The following is a 13,785-nucleotide window of genomic DNA, read 5'->3' as shown; positions in this document are numbered from 1 at the left end:
AAAAGGTCCTGGGTAATCCAGACTACCAGACATGGATCAGCAGGAGCTGCTGAAGCCAAAATTCCTTGGTGGTCCTAAAATCAAGCTGAAAATGCAGTCCAGCTCTATTGAGGAGTGACGCAGCAGCACTGAGGACCTGTTGGCATTTCTGTCAGCTGTGAATGTCCCCATAGACCTCTATGCCCAACCTGCTGCTCCCTGGGGTGTGAGCTACATGTCAGAAAAGTGTCTCCCCCCAGACCCTTGCCTCCTGCCTGGCTGATGGCCCTCATCTCTGTGATTATCAACTGCATTCAAATATCAGAAACAAAACCAGGGATGTGGCTGGCTGCACTCCTTGAGCCAAACAGCCCATCTCTTTGCAGAGACCCACAGCAGACTTACACTTTTGGGAAAATGATTCCAGAAAAGCAAGTGCATGAAGCTGCCCCAGCCCCTCTGGACGCCTACCATGGGTGACATCAGTGGTCCAAGTTGACATGGCATGAGTTGGCCCTTCCCAGAGAACCCTCTCCTGATCTTTATATTCCTTCATATGAAGTACCTGTATAGGGCTAACTGGTTTTGACTTTTCCCTAGATAAAAGGAAAGAAGAAGAAATTATTTTTGAAATTCTGTTCCAGAAAACTTTTTTTAAATTTTCTTCAGTGCACCCAAATTCCTGATCCTACGAAGTCCTTTTTTAGAAAGTGACACATTGCAGATACAAAACAGATCTGAAAAACACTTTAAAAGCATTTTGTAGTTTGTTTTTGTGGGCCTCCGTGCAACCTAAGCAAAGAAGAAAGGCAATACTATTACCTCATCTCACACACACAGAACTGAGTCAGGAAGAGGGGGAGTTATCTGATGAGATGTGGTTGTCTACGTCTGAGATACTTGACTAGATTCCCTTTGTAATTATCGGAAATGGGTACTTCCAGATTTGCGTCAACTCATCTAAAAGTAGGCTTCTAAAATAGGTCAGATTAATTTTGTCCTGATAGTGCCTGCACTTGACTAAGAACAGGAGCCAGAGCTGACCAGCAGCGGGCAAGGTCAGTGTTGCCTTAACTCTCTTGACTGGTGTAACACCAGGCACGTTTGGCAAAGCCAGATTCAAGACTCAGAGCCTCAGCCCCCAGTTCCTATCAGTTCCCATGTTCTTTCTTCCAAGACAGGCTGTTTACCCACAAAATACAATTAGTTTTAGTTAGGATTTCACAGCTGCATTAAAACGTCTGTTTCACTACCCAGAAATGAGAACATTTTATTTTTTTTTTTCAGTATATTTGACATGGGCATTTATCTTGCCCTTGTTTTGCATTCCTTTCACTGTTAATTTCCCTCCTAATGCCTTTAATCATATTTTTTTCACTCACTTCAAGAGCTGTGTGAAGGAATGTAATCAGTCCATTCAGGGAGAATTTCGCTAGTTGAAAAAAATGCACTTGCTCAGGTTTTAAGCAACACTGCAGAACCACCCTCAAAACAGAGCCCTGGAGTGGCAGGCAGATGTGAAAGGGCTGCTGAAGCAGTTTGACCAGTGAAGTGGAGATGTGGGGTTTCTGGAATGCTCCACTGATGGGGCAGACTCACAGAAATCAATTCTCATGGAATAACAATCCAGGGAGCACCCTCTTTGCTTAACAAAGAGTAACAAAGTCTGTTCCTCTGAGGGTAACAGAAATCCTCCAGCCTCCAGGCAACTGAACAGCCCCAACTTTGCATGCTATCACTCCTTTGTCATCAGACCATCTGCCAGGCAGATGAGCTGGCAGAAGATCAGACAGGTACTTGTTTTCCAACACACCTTTCTCAGAATAGGCTGTCACCATGTGACATCTCAGCTTTGCCTGAAATCCAGTGGAAATATGTTCACCTGGATCTTCTCCAGCCAGCACTACAGATTAATCCTGCAGACTGACTTCTGCAGGCTGAGATAATGTTTGTGGGCATAAATTTCCGTGCAAATATATGTTTTCATATCTCTTTTATATATGAGAATAAAAAGAGCTAATTGGTGAAAATAATGCATTGGAAAGTTTAAAGACCTGTTTTTAATAACCTTTAAAGTAGCTTCCCTTGAGAGGTTTTCTTTCACCAGTCTAAATATTTAATATTATGTTTACTGTTCTTGTTTTTAAAGAAATATTTTAATGAAACAAAGTAGGTAATGACTTGCAAACCACTGATTGTCACAGGAGCAGGACTTTAAAGAACATTGAAAGAAATAGAGAACCACTTATGCTGAAGATGGAATAGTCTACAGCATTTTTGAGCCTGTCCTGTAATTCCATACTCTTTCCAGCCCTCCAAGTTTCATAAAGATAATGAAATATAGGATTTGTGTTTTCTAAGACATAGCACTATGAGATTTCCAGACAGTATTTTTTATTTGCTAATAAGTCCTCTCCTTTCTCCTGGTGGTACTTTTTTCATTCAACTCTTTTCTTAGTTTCACATATATATATCAATAAAGAGCTGTGAGGACCAACTATGCATAGAAGACAAGTTATGAATTAAAATGTAGTGATTTAGCAGCATTAAAAAATTGCTCAATTAACTTTTCTAATTAACTGGTATGTGACAAGCAGAAACAAAATGCAGGTAATTTATGGAGTTGATTGGTTTGGAGAAAAGCAAAAATGTTAAATGCTTGACTTTGTTACTCCATACTTTGACTTTTTTTTTCCCCTCTTTTCAATTCTGATTAAATTACCACTACAAAATTTACAGGGGGACAGAGCAAAATTAAGCCCTCCTCATGAAAACCTCAGACTTCTAGAACAACAACAAAAAAAAGCAAGACAAAATAAGGAATGATAATCCAAGCATGCCATTATGAGTTAGCACTGGAAGCTAATGGTAAGGGAAAGGTTTTCAGAGAAAGAACATATGTTTAGTGAGAAATGCAAAAAAAAACCCACAAAAGCAAACAAACAAATATCTTGTGAAATACCTTAGATTTGTATGAAACAAAAATTGAAGCTCTAATCCTGCTATTAGAGATACAGAATTTGATACATTGCAAGCTCTTGTTCTTTCTACTGTTTCTCTCACTTGCTTTGCCTTTGTTTCTTAGGTGCTTGTTCATACAGAACCAAAAATCAAGGGAAAACAATAGGGTTTACCTCAAACCAGTAACGTATCTAGATAAAGCTCAATTCATGCAGAAATCAAAACCATCCTGGGAATCCTGGGAAATCTACTCTCAGTGTTACAGCTATTAATACCCATTCAATGGTTACAGTCTAAGATTTGGGAAAATTTCCCTGTTGTGCCATTCATGAGCATAAATTTTGTTGTGATATTGCTTAAAGTTAGCTATCTTTTCAGAACTTACATGACTCAAGAAGGATATTAAAGCAGATGATTTAATGCTTTCCCAGTTGGGGTCTTTTCTTTCTCCTTTTTTTTTTTTCTTCCATAAAAGTGACTATAAGTTTTTTGCCATTCAGCATATTCTTGTCAGAACAAGATTTCTTTCCTTCTAAAATTTTTACCTTTCAGTCTAATAACTCGTATATTAATAATGACTTAATGTTAGGTGTCTACTATTGCATCTTAAATAATCTCATCATAAATCAGGTGTTATTCTTCCTATCTAAAAATTATACATTCTCTTAAGAGCAATCAGCCATTTTAACGTTGATCATGCTACTCAAAGTACACAATGAGTAAGGGTTCTCCTAGGTTTGGGAAGGTTTAAGGATGCCACACTATCATTCCAGCTTGGGTGGAAATGAGTAGAGGTTTTTCAGAATTATGGTTTGCTGGGTGAGAATAACTTTGATCTTTGAAGCTGCCTGAGTTATGCCTTAATCAGTGGGGTTTTTTTCTTATTTTGAACAAAGTTACAGCTACGCTTTACCTCCCAAAACATTATGTGGAAGAGTCCATGTATGTTGACTGTTTCAGTAAAGCTCATTAGAATAGGCTTGATTTTAATGCAATGAATTATTCTGAAAGCAAATAATTCAAGAATATAAACACTTCAAAGTGAATTTCAAGAGAGAAGACTGAGCTCGAAGTTAAGTTTATCCTTCTAGCACAAGCTTCAAGCTGCCAAAACCTACCAAACTGAGACCCAAAGCAAGAAGTACCTGCAGGAGGAAGCAGAAGACAAAGTTATTAGAGGCCATTAACTTTTCCCTTTTTTCTCTTTTGTTAGGCAGTCTCTAGCTATTACTGACTTAAACATCCCTGGCATTCCCATTATATTTATATACCAACAACCCCTCTTCCTCCCAAAGATCAAACTTCCTGTGTCCAAAACTTCCCAGAGTAGCAGGATGCTCTAACCTTCCCTAATCTGTCTTAAATTGCATTAACTGCATTTGCCCAGCATAGAGCAGCAGCCCCAGCCTGGCCATTTTTATCCAAAATCGTATCTGGAGGACCTGCTGTCTACTTTTTGTACAAATCCTAGTGATTAGATTTTTAGAGTAGAAGACTTGAGATCATACCTCTTTTCACTCTAAACAGTTTTGGCACTGTAACTCCCACTTCACAGAAGAAAATCCAGGTTGCCAGGCTATAGGAAGAAAAACTGACCAAGATGAGCAGATGAGTAACAAGAACAACAGGCCAGAAGCAGAGCAAGTGAAAAGTGGTATGATGTGGTAACATCATGAATGAGGACGTGTAGAAAGGAGCAGCATGGGTTCTCATTTCCCTAGACAATACTGGAGTTTAATTCACCGAGAGAAATATAAAAATTAAATTATTGCATTAAGTGTAACTGCATTAAATGAATCAGAATATATTATTTTAAGGGAATATAACTACAAGTGGTAATCTAAGTATAACTGTAACCACGCAATCTGTGCAATTGAAATAGAGCACTGTGTTGGCAAAACATTAGGCTGTTTCCCATCTCTGAGCTGCATGGATCAAGCAAGCAACAATTGTAAAGCTTTTGCATTAACTCACTGAGCTCCTATCGCAGCTTGTAGAGAAGAAGCCAGTCATGCGGCAGACAGCTCAGATAAGTGTTTCTTGAAGATTGACATGTTGTTCCCAGTCCTCTTGTCTAATTAAAGACCCAAAATATTATTCTACTGAAGCTGATGGCAGTACTCACTTGACATCAAAGCGAATCAACATTCACCATTCTTTTATGAAGAATTATTTTTACCATATGATTAAAAAAAGCAAGACAATTCGTAATGCACCATGTGGTAGCACTTCGTCTCTAGGTGATGGCAGACTCCAGTTCCATTGTGCCTCAGAGGTTCCACCTGAAGCCAAGAGATCAGCTCAATATTGAGGTTGCAGTTCCTGGACCAAGTTACAGTCACCTCCAGAGGTCCCAGCTCTGACGGGAATCTCATCCTGCTGTTCAACTGACACACATGCTAGAAGACTGAGGAGCTTACAAACTAAATAGACAAGGATAAAAATATCTCCACTGTGCAGATAAGAATTGAGGCACGTGCAGAACTGGCTCACCTGAACTGGCACAGTTGAGCTCCAGTAAAGCAAGGGAAAGATCCTCAGGTTTATTGCTGCAAATCCAGAGGGACTATTTGGATGCTGAGAACGCACGCAGGATCACTCTTGAGGAGAAAAGACAAACGCAGAAAGAACCGTGTTTTGCAGAATATACCACCTAAGGAGTCTTTCTGCTGTGCCTTTTGCAACCGGACTTGTCTGTCTCGTATTGGCCTCATTAGCCACCAGCGGGCTTGTAACAGATGTGGATAGAGCCTTTCCCAAATCTTTGTTTGCAAAGCCCAGCCATGATGATGATTTGGATGCAGATGGCATATTGGCCTTCCTGATAAAAATTTTGCATGGATTGCCTGGCTTTATGCTGTCTTATATCATCTCTAAAATAGAGAAAACAATAAAGTGAAAAACCTCCTTTCCCCAAATTCTATGCCTAGTTCTTTGTTTTGTCAAAGAGTATAACTAAAGCTAGCTTAAATTCATGGCATAAATTCTTTACTGAAAGAACAGTGAAAAATTGGGGATTACACCTGAGTCTGGGAATTCTTGGCTCCCAGCTAAGTGGGAAAAAAGGGAAATAGTCATAACCTTAAAACTGTGATTATATTAATTACCATTTGCCAAATGAAATGCTGAACAATAATATCTCCAGCATCTATATGGTCAGGGATTGGAGCGGAAATGGAATCAAATAGGACAAAATTTTTCTCCGCCACAAACTTGTAATTTGGACTTTAGGCAAGGAAATATTTTTGCATGGTTTATTTAGAGTTGCTGCTCTATAGATATCTGCTACTTCAATCATAGTACGGTAAGATTACTCTAAATGAAAAGTTCCTGTGTGAAACCAAACTCTAGACCATGTTTTGTATTTTAATGAAGACTCTTTCACAAAGTATTCCATTATGGATAATGAGATAGTAGCAAAAAATGCACTAGACAGGACAGATGGGAAGATAGTCAACTGCCTATACCAGAAGATTTTCAAAGTGCAGTAAACAAATTATGAAGCACACTTCTCTGGCTAGATGCCAACCTGTTCTCTAGGGAACTGGTCAAAGGGTGGATCATGAAAAGCCTTTTGGGGAGCAGCTAAATTCTACAGCTGTGGTCTTTGTTTTTCTAGTACTTTGCAAGAACAGAAGGGGGAATTACGAAAGCGTCTATCGTACACTACCCATAAGCTGGAAATGCTTGAAACGGAGTTTGATTCTACACGTCAGTACCTTGAAATAGAACTGAGACGTGCTCAGGAGGAACTTGAGAAAGTAACTGAAAAACTGAGAAGGTTAGTAACTAACTTTTTGAAATAAACAGTTATTAGGAATTTACAAGAGACTGTATCAAAGATATTTGTAAGTAAAAATAAGCATAGCTGCAAACATGCATAATTTATTATTTATTGATTACATATCATGTTTTCAAATTGAACATATATATTTCACTTATCTGAATATATTTTACATGCCACATGAAGTTATTTACATGTGATATGTAAGATGTCTCTGTACTAAAAGCAAATATGCAAATAGTAATGCACCTATATAGGTACATATATGGCATTGTTTATGTGTAAACCTGCATGTGGATTAGTGCCACATTGTGTTACAAATACAAAGGTTATAAACACACTACATATATATGTATTTATACTGCATATATACAGATTTATCTTTTTTTAATGACTTTGCACATTTTCTGTTGTTACTCTTCGTTGCACTGATACAAGAGAATAGAATTTGGCTCTTCATCACTCAAAGCTGAGATTATGTTCAATTCAAATAATATTAAGACATTTCACATTATGCTACAGCAAATAATTTCTTTTAATCTCAAGTAGAATGGAATGATACTGAAAAGCTATTATTTAAAACTGTTGTGACCGTGGTACAGTGCTGTTTCAAAATGGGGACCCAGTTAAGATTAATGATAAATTATGTTAAGCATGCACTCTTGACATTCCTGACAGTGATTAAAATTGTCTGTAGTCTAGCTTTAAATTTATCAGTGATTCTTAATATCCATTTTTTCATTTGATTGCAAAACTTCTGATACTAGAATTATCCATTTATGCAGGAATGTATTTGCATGTCTTGTGAGACTTTCCTAAAGTGATGTTATAATGGAACTGTTTGATTTAGTTCATTGGATGAGTCAAAACTAAATTCAGAACAAATCATTCCAGGGCTATACGCAAAGAAATATTTTTCATTTCTTGCAGAAGGCAAAAGCCAAACCAAAACAAAGCCAGAAAACACCAATAGACTGAGTCAACCAAACCACTAAATGAAAATTTTAAACAGAATGAATCTGTAAGTTCATAATTTAGGAAACATCCTATGTGGTCTTATAACTTAAATGCTTCCTTATCTGGGGATGCTTCTTAAAACAAGACTAAAATATGCAGATGACACAGGGATTTTGAAATCCACACATGTCTATCCAGAGCAGTCTGGAGATTCTCTGAAACATTTTTTGTTGTTAACAATATTTTTCCTATCATTTCACTTAGAGCAGAGCCATTTAAAGTAACTTCATTCTTGATCTAATTTCCTCTGATACATTCCAGGACAGGGAACACTGGTACTCTTGTTTTTTGAAGCATTAATTCAGACAGCTGTCATAAAGCAGCAGAGGGGTTGACCATCCCACTTCTGTTAAAACAAAGGGGCTTCCTAGCCAGTAGGAAGTCAACTTCCTATCAACTTCACTGGGCTCTAATGAGTTAAGTACCCTTTGAAACTCAGGCCAAGTGCTCACTGCAAAGTCTAGCACTCATACCCAAACATCACATTAGCAGAACTGACTTTCCAGTATTCTAATGGAACATTGTATCATATTATGAAGAAAACTTATATTAAAAATTATGTTTCAGGCAGGTGATTACTCCCCTGAAGACATATCATAATGGAAGCCAAAAATATGTTACGAGGTGAGCTTTAAAAATGTTTCTATTGAGAATAGCAAGGCATACTGCAAGTTGAACAACTAGATTTCTCAACCTGGAGAACGATAATGTCTGAAAAAAAGCCTGTCATCCAACAGCATGTCAGCAACATGTCACAGAGGAAAATCAATATGAGAAAAACAAAGTAGAATTAGCTTCAATAATGTGTCTCTTCCTTTATTCACTACACAGGGAGAGAAATTCAACCCCCCCTAAATAAATAAATCCTCTGTAATAAGATCCCACTTGCATACTAGAGAACATTTCTGTTATTAAATTTCCATTACTGTAAAGTGCAAAATTTTTCAAAGAGCCTGAATGGCCATCCTTTTTTAATCCTTTCTGAAACTCTTTGTGTTAATTTATCCAGAATTACCTGTTTTGCTGCTAGACCTCCCCTCTCACCCAAGTGAGAAGGTGACTCATGTGGCTCAATGGTCAAGTTTTCAACCTCACTACAAACATTTAGAAGTAGCCTCTTTCTTTTTTTCCCAGTGTGAGAAAAAGCAGAACAGTGTTGAGTAGGTTTGAAATTAACTGTAAAGCATAAGTTCAGTTTTGAAAAGTGACTGAAAAGAGATTGGGGGTTTCATATACCTCACAGTGGTCCCTTATCTGACATGATTATCATAGCTTTTATGAATTAAAATTTTTAAAAAAATCAGAAACCTATCTTGGAACTAATTCTGGACTTCAAAGTTCACATGGTGTTTCCTTCTTGAGACCCTGCTCTGGGTAACAACTTGTTGAGGACCCCACCCTATCTTTTACCAGGAAATAGGGTAAAACACATACCAACATGTATTTAGCACTGAGATTAGCCCCCACACATTTTTGTTTCACCAAAAGCAAGACAATTCACAGACTGAAGGGGGTCAGAGAAATCCTGGGGGGAAAACTCTCTTGTTTTCATATGGAAGTTGGTGTAACTTGTGATAACAGAGAGACAAAAGTTTTCTTGAACAAAAAGCTGCTACTTTAACAGTCACTCTTCAAAAGTAACTGCACTCTGGGAGAAATTTACTTCTGTAAAGAAAGCATAGACACTTAATGTTTAACACAGTCAGAATATTTTTCATTAGACCCTAATTTGATCAAGTGTCTAAACATGCATTTAATGGGTGCAGATACATGCACCTCGAGTCACATGCATAACATCTAATAATACAAACAACACAAAAGCCATCAATAAATAATAGGTTATTGACTCACATGAGTTTATCCTTATAGCAGTTTCACAGGGTAATGAAGCTGACCTACTCTTCACTTTATTTACAAAGCCAGATTTACAATGTTGAAGTATTTCATACCTCACAACGTTCAGGCTACCTGGGTGTCTGTTTTCTGCAAACAGGGTTAAGTTACCATTTGTTCACCTGATCATTTTCAAATTTTAATAATTTTCCCTGCTCTTTATTTCTCCTTTTAGAGTTTAGCCCAAAGATTGATCTGCCTCTGTTCCTCTTTGAACACTTCCTTCCCTATATTTCTGGGTCCATTTCTCTCCTTACCACCTACATTTGCTGATGCTTCTTTTGGCACAGTGAATTTCCAGTTTGGGTTTGCCTATATGTGCTTGTGTATGTGCTTGTGATGTGTGTACGTGTTTGTGCTTATTTTGGCTACCTTTGCATACTGTTCTCAATAGAAACACTTTTTGAAGCTTAACTTCCTACTTACTGTGGATTTTTTTTTTTAGATTTTATTTGACTTTACTGGGAGGCAGTCAATTTTTTCAGTGCAAAATAAATGTCTTAGGGAAATAATGTTTGTGGGCTACTTTCTCCTAAACATACAACAGATTTGATAGGTAAAGGCAAAAGAAGTTACAAACAGACAAGTAGATCATGATAATCTCTTGCAAAAACCCTCTATCACCATCTCGGCATGGAAGTGTTGTCACTGAGAAACAATTATACTAATGGTAATCAACCTTTCAGTCATCCATATCAAGAGAAAAAGTGACAACAGAAGCTGAAGAGTAAATCCAGTGGCACATTGTCACCATCACAAGTCCAATATTCAAGTAGCAATTATTGGTTTTATTCATGATCTCAAAGTTACAGAAAGGGAACCTTTAGAGTCTCCCTTGAGCTGTCCACATAGGTCACCACCGCACAGCAGAATGGGCTAGAGAGATACCTAAGCTAGAAAAGCTCTGAACCAACTTTTTTGCCCTCTTTTCTTTCAGGAATTTATGCTGATACTTTTGAGCCCATGCAATCTCTTGCAGGTGCTAACTGTTTAAATCAGTTTTTACACCACCTCTGCTTGAGCCACAAGCTTTCTGGGTGCAATGCAAGTTTAACCTGTTCTATTTTGCTTTACTAGACAAAACTGTAGACCATGACAGAGAAGATACTGGGACACTTCCGGTCTCAGCCAGCAGGCACTATTTTATTTTTCTAAATTCTTGCTTCCTGCACCACAGCACTCGGTCCTACCAGCAGAACAAAATATTTGTGCTGAGTAGCTGCAGGTAAAGACATTGTAACCCTCCTTGTTTCCACTGTTTATCAAGATCATCTCTGCCTTCTCATGTGCCACAAAAAGCTGGGTACAGAGTACCCTGAGATTTGTCTCTGTTGTGTTGACAGCTAAATAGCTGTGAAAATCCCAAATACACCTAGAGCTGAAAAATAAATGTCTGTAGAGAGCTTTGGTGGTAAATGCTGTGAGGAGCATGGATGACGCAAAGAATTGTAAACTTCAGTCAAACTTTTAAGTCACCTGGACATGAACACAGTGGCACTATGAGAACTGATGAGCAATGACCAAGTCTCATGGTGCAAGTCTCACATATTTTCAGCCCATTTATGTCAACACCCTAGCAAACACTCTTTTCCACTGATCCTTCTCACAGGGAGGAAGCCTCTGCTCAGCAGCTCTGTAAAACGTAGACGACATTGAAACTTCCCCAGGCTTGCAATGAATGTTGGAAATGGCTGCCCTGAGTCCAGTCTGACTCTTGGTATCCTGAGGATTTTCACCCATGGGGATGTCACTATTTATATCCACAGAGCAGATGTCCTTGGCACGGACATCCCCTCTCAGGTCCGTGCAGCAGATGTTATCATATTGCTGGGAGCCCCAGCCAGAGCTCTTCACGCCTCAAGAGGGGCACTGCAAGCCACTGGCCTGCCCTGAATGGAGAATTCTGATCATTTAACTGGAAAGAAAATCTCCATGGCAACAGAAGCTGGGAGAGACTTGAAGCATCATGTACCAGGAATGGGTGGGCTGGACCCTTTGATTTGCAGCCATGGCATGATTCAAATACAGATCTTCATTTCAGTTTCAACAGGCACTCTAACTAACCAAATGATAAATCCAAGAGACTTCTTTAATCCCAGTCCCTTCCTGATCACCACGGAAACTATGCTCAGAGGAAGTCCCTTTCTGTTGTATATAAGTGTATTGCATCTGAGTTCACTCTTACAGCGAACACACTCGCACATTACCTAAAATCAGCTCACTGATGAAAACACTTTGACCTATTGATCAGTACAAATATACTGATTTATTCAGACAAATTTTTCACAGCTCAGCTTCTAACATTTGCTTTACATTTGTAATACATATTGCTGAGATGATGGGTACTAACAAGACCAAGGAACTACCCTCCTTACCTTCTGTGAAGAGAAAGGCACAGCTACTACCAAAATAGCAATGTTTTTCCCACAGGCTGCACAGCTTATTCATTACAATACTAAGGTTACCATCTAAGTAGCCTAAACATGCACAGGCTGAAACTTTTCTTTGGTGTATCGCTCTGGAATAAGCAGGAAAGCCTCATTTTTTGAGTCCATTCAGTTCTTAAAAAGAAATACCCATCTAAGGTATCTAAATACATTTCCTAAAGAAAGATGTGTTTAGGTCTGGAGAATAGGCAATCCCTTGAACTTTGGTGTAAAGAAGGGATATTCTCTTCTAAGTCGTGATGTTGATGCCTGAATGTTGCAACACTCGTTAGGATTCTGCTGCAATTGTTTTTTTTAAGAGACCTCCACAATTTTTTTTCTGCTGCCTAAGCCTACAACTCAAGCTTCCTCTCTAACATATTATTCCTGAGACTGATGTAAAGCTACAATTTCCTTGTGTAAGTTCCTAAGCTGCATGCAAGTGCAGAATGGCCAACAAATTTTCACTTCCTGATGGAATTTGCTGCTAAATATAGTAAGCAAACATGAGAAAGAAGTTTGCTTAGGAAGCAGGTGGTAATTGCATTTCAAAGGCAACCACTGACTGGCAACAGGAGTGATAAATAAATAGATTTAAAATAATGGAAGCCAAGGTTTTGTACTGATGTGAAAACACAGATAAAAAACAACATGAAAAACAATCCATTCAATTACATGATATCATCTTTGTTTTAGGATACAAAACAATTACCTAGCCTTACAAAGAATTAATCAGGATCTGGAGGATAAACTTTACAGAATGGTAAGTTATCATAACTGGTTTCTTTTAATATATTATTGTTTTATGGTTCTTAAGTCATAGGAAAAACATGTATGTAGCTGTCACAAAAAAAACCCCTCATGCTCTAAATGCAATTATACTTAAAAAAAGATATATGACTTTATCAGTATTATGATGTAGAGCTCAAGCTGTGTATGATGACATAGCTCCATCAATTTAAATGAAGATTGCCTTGACTGATGATCTGGCTGAGTAAATTGTACCTTTAAAATAATTCTGGTTAATTTAGCTAATAACTTCATGGGTTTTAAATATTTATATTTTCATTAAGTATCAAATTTAAATAAGGTAATCCAAGGTTTTCTCATGCTTCTTAGATACTTTCACTCAGCTTTTATTAAGTGATTTAATAGAGCTTGGATGGTCTGAGTTTTAAATGCTGTCATAACTATCTATCTCAGTATATTAATTTCCAATCTGCATGTGTCTGCAACTGCAATGTCAATGTCGCTGTCACAGGCCAATTAAAGCTGAGCGAGGAAAACACTGCACCATTTATGGGCTCCACTTGGCCAGACACAGCACCACTGACTCAAAATAGCTTGAAGATGTTAAAAAGAAATGGCAAGGCCCTTGGTGCCCTGGCTCATTGCTAATGCTGCTGGGACATCACTAGTAGGAGTAAAATTACAGAGGAATGCAAGGATAATGTTTAAAGAGGAAAGAATGACAGTTTTGAACTTCCAATGATCCTCAGAAAGGAGGTTGTAGGCAGGTGGGGGTTGGTCTCTTCTTCCAGGCAACTATCAGTAGGACAAGAGGGCATGGTCTTAAGCCAGGGGAGGTTTAGGTTGGATATTAGGAATAAATTCTTTACAGAGAGGGTAATCAGGCACTGGAATGGGCTGTCCAGGGAAGTGGTGGATTCTCTGTTCCTGGAGGTTTTTAAGACGAGACTGGATGTGGCGCTTAGTGCCATGGTC

The 13,785-nt window shown here is 38.3% G+C and overlaps 1 protein-coding gene across 5 annotated transcripts in view; it reads left to right on the top strand.

Moving 5' to 3' along the window:
• BEGAIN (brain enriched guanylate kinase associated) overlaps positions 1 to 13,785 on the top strand; it is a 161,263-nt gene that overhangs the window by 93,918 nt on the left and 53,560 nt on the right. For 4 of the 5 annotated variants that reach the window (XM_032691961.1, XM_032691956.1, XM_032691960.1 and 1 more), the window contains 3 exons: positions 6,560 to 6,721; positions 8,309 to 8,365; positions 12,757 to 12,823. In XM_032691961.1, the coding sequence (XP_032547852.1) occupies positions 6,560 to 6,721; positions 8,309 to 8,365; positions 12,757 to 12,823 (286 nt within the window). The remainder of the gene's footprint in view (positions 1 to 6,559; positions 6,722 to 8,308; positions 8,366 to 12,756; positions 12,824 to 13,785) is intronic. The other variant, XM_032691959.1, reaches the window with a different exon arrangement.

The sequence above is a fragment of the Chiroxiphia lanceolata genome, chromosome 6, assembly GCF_009829145.1.
Source record: "Chiroxiphia lanceolata isolate bChiLan1 chromosome 6, bChiLan1.pri, whole genome shotgun sequence".
Taxonomy (NCBI): domain Eukaryota; kingdom Metazoa; phylum Chordata; class Aves; order Passeriformes; family Pipridae; genus Chiroxiphia; species Chiroxiphia lanceolata.
The sequence above is the reverse complement of the archived record's forward strand: the minus strand, read 5'-3'. Positions and strand labels throughout refer to the sequence as shown.